Genomic DNA, 6,863 nt, shown 5'->3' with positions numbered 1-6,863 from the left:
ACAAAGATCTCTTTATTTAGAATAAATTTGAACTACCCATTTGTTTCTTTCACTATTCGAAATATTTAGAACTATTTCAAACAAATGAAAAATGGTAGATGTGGGTAATTGCCCCCATAAAAGTAGGTGCTAATCCTACTCTTCTGTATTCTTCTGTATATTTTTAGATTTCACTGCTGGACACTGGTGGCTCTTTTGTTGTAAGGCATCAATGCCTGACACCCAGGCAGTCTACCCTGTACTTCACAGGGATGTGTGAATTACTTCCTTCCCATCCCACTGACCTATTTACAAAATGTTAGAAATAATTCGAAATAATGGTAAAAAATGGTAGAGTGCTGTTAGAAATATTTAGAAACTATTGGAAATGTCATATTCCACATCAGGAATATTTCAAACGTTTTAGAAAACCAGGGAATTATTTAGAATATTGACAAGATGTTCAAAATATTTCCAAATTATGAAATTTCTTAGACAAACAATTACAAAGAATTCAAAACATTTCTAAATAATGACAATAACAACCCACTCGGTGACGCGGAATGGACTCTATAATAGGATGCCTAGATCTGGTTTTATTTTTTTTGTCCTGTTGCTTCATATTTGAAAAAAATGAAAAAATCAGAGAAACAACAAATTAAATTGGTGTGGCCTAAGCCTGTACATTTGATAGTATCTGTTCTTTGCTAGGAACAAATACTACATGTAGTACAATTCTAAGTCCTCATCAAAACGTTGGAAATTTTGACAGAATGTCAAGTCTGCAACATGAGCTTCTACCCCCTTGGGCTTTGTATTGACAGGTGTATCAAGAGAAGAAGTTATTTTTAGACTGATATAGAGATAGATAGTTGGGAGGGGGGTTTAGGCATAGGGCATGAGCTAATGTCTTGTTAATGATAATTTTGTGCTTTTAGATGACAAAGTCTCTGCATGTAATGCTAAAACTAAAGTCCCAAAATTATGCCTGTCCCCCCTATTCCTTAAATGGATTAGCCCAGGTGATAAACAATTCTCAAATGTCCAAGACTGGGCCATTATTACATCACCAAATGTCTGAAATTTGTAGAAGGCAAAAAAAATCAACACATTTCACAGCCACAAGGTAAGAAATACTGGAATCAACCTCCCGTAACCTTTGACCTGATGGTCCAAAACAGAGGAGCCATCTTGGAGAGGCCCAAGCTTTGAGGGTTTCCTCATGTAGTACAATATCTACACTAACCATGCAGGTAGTGGTGGTGGCATTGTGCCCATTCTAACGCATGCAATATGAGGCCATGTTAAATCTTATGACTGAAGTACGTCCGTAGAAGCCTACAGTCACTGTAGGTGTATGAAAGGGGTGGTTGTAAATGTAATTAGGTAGTAGTAGTAGAGGTGTAGGAACTATTAGTATCATTTTTAATGGAGGATGTCTCGATTCAGGGTAAGATTTTAGGCACATTTCATTTCATGGCAAATGTGGATTTTAAACTGACCAAATACGCTGAAAATTCAAGATTTTTAGTTGTGTTTTTTTTCCAAATCATCTCAGGCAATGATGAAACCATATTTTAAAGGACCTACCTGGGATCAAGGTGGCTAATAAAGAGAGCACGTTGGCAGAACGTACTGCGCCTGTGCAAAACCCGGATTTTTTGCAGTTTTCGTTGGATGTTTGGTCAACGTTGCATCAGAATTCTGCCTGTTACAGACGATATCTTTTTCGACATAACACTCGGAAACTACAGACGGAATGTTAATCTTATATACATGAATACAACAACCTTATATGAGACATTCTGCCGAAGTAAGCACAATACATTACAGGTTTTGCACAAGTGCAGTACGTTCTGCTGACATGCTGTGTGTGCACTAGCATCATTACCATAGTTAGGCAACACCGACTTAATTTTATGGATGACATCTGCGCGCGCATTGATTTTCGCATGTTCTCAAAAAAAAAAGATCACGTCCTCCGAGGCTCTGGCCTGGCTCTAGTCCTGGGTAGTCCATGGTAGTTAGCGACAATACGGAGCCGGTGGCAACTCAAGAACTTAGTACATACATAAGGTGCCGATTCATAGATTCCGTAAAAAGCCAGCATGTGCCGGCTTGTCATATGCGTTGCTATGTACTGCCGCAAATTCACAATACCAGCTTTGTATTCCTGTAGTTTAGTAGCATTTTTATTTTTGGCTGGATTATTTTTTTATTCGCCCGCGCGCACTAGTGTCTTCAGAGGATGTCATCCATAAAATTAAATCGGTGTGGCCTTATAGAAAACCATATTCATGGTCCTCTGTTCTTCCCTGTTGTAGGAGACCCTCCTGTTCTGTGATGCTTGTGATAAGGGTTATCACATGGCCTGCCACGAGCCGGCTGTCACTCACAAACCTCTGGGTAAGTCTCACCTGCACCTATCACTGTAAACCTGCAGGGGCTCAGGGCTTGAAATTCAGGCGCACTGGTGTACCCAACCTAGAAAATTAGGTGCCCAAAAAAGTTTTGGGTGCACCATATGAAACAAAAGCTAATTACAGATCTTACTGCTCCTCTTCTGAGCTTGAATCCGAAATGGGAGTTAACTTCACAATCATAAAAAACTATTCGACATTCTGCATTAATTACGGTTTCATAATCTTACACAAGTACTACAACAAAGATTTTATTATTTTTCTGATACTTAGGTGCCAAGATGCACTACCGCCGTTACCCTATTTATAGAAAACCTTGTTCATGATCCTGTATTCTTTCCTGTTTCCGGTAGTGCCAAGAATATCCTGTATACTATTTTGATATGTACAGAAATACCTACAAAAATATTTGGGTGCACCCGCAGAAAAAGTTGGGTGCACAGCTCCAATTTTGGATGCGCTAAGGTGCACATGCACCCAGTATTTCAAGCCGTGTTGGTAGATGTAGTGGGTTGGTTGAGACTGAACCAATACCAATCCTCAAAGTACTATGACATATGTGTGTATAGTACAGTCATACATTTAGTAGGTAGACATAACACAGAATGAATTGTGCCACATATATACTGTTACATTTCTTTAACCCTCTCCCTGCTACCTAAATTCATAACAAATACAAATTTGCTATCAAAAATCTACCTCAGCAGGATGGAGGTTAAGACGAGTTGATGCATTGTAAGGCCACACCAATTTAATTTGTTGGTTCTCGGATTCACCTCTTCATTTTTTTCTGATTTGGACAAAAAAAAAAGATTCTGGTTCTGAATCAACTAAAAAATGCTCATATTTTGCCCCCAACAGTTGAGGAAATTCCTTACTAGTTGTTACAGTTTTTTCCATCTATCAATGCAGTGGTTTGATTAAAAGTTCAAAATTTAAACTTTAAACTTTAACCCAGCCTTTTTTGTTGACTTCATGGCTCATATTGTAGCATTTGGGGCTATAATAGGATGCCTAGACCTGTTTTTATTTTTATTTTTTTTCGCCCTGTCGCTTCATATTTTTTCTGAAAAAAATCCGAGAACCAACAAATTAAATTGGTGTGGCCTAATAATTGCTTTGTCAAGGTGACGCCAAAAGTCAACATCCAGGCAAAGATCCACTTAACAACACGTTATGAGTTGATGATATGAAATCACAAGTACTCCACTTTGATACTTGGTGGTAAGGCCACACCAATTTAATTTGTTGGTTCTCGGATTTTTTCAGAAAAAATATGAAGCGACAGGGCGAAAAAAAATAAAAATAAAAACAGGTCTAGGCATCCTATTATAGGCTTAAATGCTACGAAATGAGCCATGAAGTCAACACAAAAGGCTGGGTTGAAATTTAAACATTGAATTTTGAACTTTTAATCAAACCACTGCAATGATAGATGCGAAAACTGTAACAACTAGGAAGAAAAGGACTTTCCTCAACTGTTGGGGGCAAAACATGAGCATTTTTCAGTTGATTCAGAACCAGAATCATATTTTTTTTTTGCAAATCAGAAAAAAACCAAGAAGCGAATCCGAGAACCAACAAATTTAATTGGTGTGGCCTAACGTTGCATAAAACAGGTTCTTTTGTAATGTCAGTGGTCGAAATACTTATTTTCAGTGCTCTGCAATATTGCAGAAGAGTCAAATTTTGTTCTGCAATTTGGTAATACTTTCTGCAAATACACAAGCCTACACCCTTCTCAAACCAATTTTTTACATCATATTATATAGCTTTGTAAATCTGTAGCATTACTGGAATTCTTTAAAGTTTAATCTATCACTCTTTTTGCAGACTGCAGACAGGTATTTCAAACACAAAATGTAGTGAAAGATTTTTTACATCAGCATGAAAGTTCATCTGAGTTGGTAAATTACATTATGAAAAACTTAAACTTTTCTCCAACTCAAAATTTGACTCACCAGAAATTTTCGACTGAATCCCTCAGTCTTCCTCAGCTATCTGACCCAAATGCTGTGGACGCGTGATTTTTCCCACGTGTGACGTCAGCAAAGGGTCAAATTTTGAGTTGGAGAAAAGTTTAAGTTTTTCATAGTGAAAGATTTTGCGTGTGCTTAATCTGAACTCCCCCCCTTCAGGAAAGTGGGTGTGCCAGCGCTGTAAGGATGACACAGGAATGGAGATAGATGAAGACAGCATGGATACAGGTAAGGTCTGCTGTACTGGAAATCATTGTGTACAGCTGTCCTGAACAGTATAAACTTGTATAAACTTTAGACAAGTGGAAAAGACTGTTTTCTGGTGATATAAGGTTTAATAACACAGCACAATCACTCCTGCCACTATGAATTTGGTATCTTATCCAAAATGGAAAACAGTAGTTTTAAGGTAATGTAAGAATGCAGAGCAGTATATGTTGCACTCTGTAATTTGCATATCTAGGATGTCACACATGAATGTATGGCTGTTGCTGATTTGCATACTCGTGCTCTTGCAGGTGAAACCAGCCCCCACAAGTCACCGCCCCAACTGATCAACGGGATAGCAGAGAGAAAACAAACCAAGCAGACGAGGTACGGCACTTTGCAGTGGTGTTTGTCAAATGTGCATCTTGATAGCTGCGGAAACAGGGCTCGAAATACATTTTTGGGAATAGGTGCCCTGGTGCACCCAACCTGAAATATTAGGTGCACAAAAAATTTTTTGGGTGCACCATATAAACCAAAACTTATTTACAGATCTTTCTTCTCCTTTTCTAAGCTGGAATCTGAAATGGGAGCTACATGTAGCTTCAAATTCTTCAAAAAGTAGTACAACAAAGATTTTATTATTTTTCTGACACTTAGATGCCAAGAATCTCCTGAAAGTATTATATATTTATCTTGAAAGTTCATCTGTGTTGGTAGAAGTCATTATGAAGTAAGTTTAAACTGTAATTTCCAACACAACAAAAAAAAAATATTTTAAATATATATTAAATATATTTAAAATATATTTTATACATATTAAATATTATATATTTAATATGTATAAAAATATCTACCAAAATATTTGGGTCCACCTACAGAAAAAATTGGGTGCACAGCTGGCAATTCTGGGAAATGAACACAGGAAAGACTTTTGGCCGTACCCAATGGCGGACATCGCTAGGCCCCAGTGTGTAGCTGTTGTTAGAAGTGGTCTGGCTGGAGTGTTTGAGTGGAATGTTCTAGCTAGCCAAAGTATTCTCAAGATTGGGCACGATTCGTACAAAGCCAGTCTGCAGAGAGGTGACCAGGAAGATTTGCCAGAGCATAGGCTATATGACATTGTGTAGATCGTTGCTGTACAGTGTATTGAGACACGACTTTCGAGGGACTACACACTGGGATCGAGCGATGTCCACCATTGGGTACGGCAGAAAAGTACAGGGTATGGCACAAATGGCTTGACGTTTTAGTGAATACAACCAGAATTTCCGGGTACGGCCAGCATTTTTAGCGGGTACGGCACGAATTACTGGGTACGGCTTGAAAAGACTTTGATGGCACTTTCACGTTATTTATTTAACCTGACATTAGACCATGTTGATTTGATTATATGGATGACATCCACGCGCGCATGAATTTTCGGCCGTTTCCAAAAAAAAAAGTTTTCAACCATACTGTAAATCTTACAAAACAGTTGCAAAATGAGCAAAAATATACCGTAAGTTACAAAAAAATAAGTAAAAACTATACCAATGTCGTAGAATGCCAAAATCAAACGAAAAAAGACGAAATTGTTAGGAAATGAACTTGAAGATTAGATTATTCGCCAAACCATATTCTGTCCCATTTGTTCAACCCTCATGACCACGTAGATTTCATAATGAAAACAATTTTTTTTTTTTGCAAAACTTTTTTTTTATTCGCACGCGTGCATCAGTTTTGGGGCTCCCGGAGGATGTCATCCATATAATCAAATCAACATGGCCTTACATCTCAGGCCATTTCAGCCTGCTTCTCAATTTCAGGTCGTACAGTTTCAGGTCGTTCAGGTCAGGTATCATCCTGGATATACATAAAAAGTACACACAACAAGTACACAGTACGTAAACAATGGTAGCAGTGGTAGTTGTGTAATCTAATGGCGTGTTTTTGCAGCGGTGACCGGAAGAGCCAGACCGTTGCCACGCCGACCCAGCCCGAGTCCGCGTGCCTCCCGGAGCAGTCGGCGTCGGTTATGGAGGCGCTGCAGAAGAAGAAACCCGTCGCTGCGGCTTGGGCCATCACCGACGTCGTCGACTTCATCAAGGAAGTCGGGTTTGAGAAGGAAGCAGAGGCGTTCCAGGAACAGGTGGGAACTCTTCATCAACCCGAGGGGAAAAATGTTATCATGAAAGTTCATCTGTGTTGGTAGTTACATGTTTAAAGTTAAAACTTTTGGTCCAACACAAAGAAATCTCTCACCTAGAGCTTTTCGACCAGTCACTCTGGTCTTCTC

The 6,863-nt window shown here is 38.7% G+C and overlaps 1 protein-coding gene across 1 annotated transcript in view; it reads left to right on the top strand.

The window, feature by feature from the left end:
• Nucleotides 1-6,863, top strand: part of LOC109476107 (histone acetyltransferase KAT6B-like) — a 16,770-nt gene that overhangs the window by 7,552 nt on the left and 2,355 nt on the right. Inside the window, exons 4-7 of the mRNA XM_019776982.1 lie at nt 2,304-2,385; nt 4,538-4,606; nt 4,897-4,972; nt 6,524-6,716. Of these exons, the coding sequence (XP_019632541.1) occupies nt 2,304-2,385; nt 4,538-4,606; nt 4,897-4,972; nt 6,524-6,716 (420 nt within the window). The remainder of the gene's footprint in view (nt 1-2,303; nt 2,386-4,537; nt 4,607-4,896; nt 4,973-6,523; nt 6,717-6,863) is intronic.

The sequence above is a fragment of the Branchiostoma belcheri genome, unplaced genomic scaffold (assembly GCF_001625305.1).
Source record: "Branchiostoma belcheri isolate BF01 breed outbred unplaced genomic scaffold, Haploidv18h27 scaffold36, whole genome shotgun sequence".
Classification (NCBI taxonomy): domain Eukaryota; kingdom Metazoa; phylum Chordata; class Leptocardii; order Amphioxiformes; family Branchiostomatidae; genus Branchiostoma; species Branchiostoma belcheri.
Note: the sequence above shows the minus strand (reverse complement) of the source record. Positions and strands in the feature narration are given on the sequence as shown.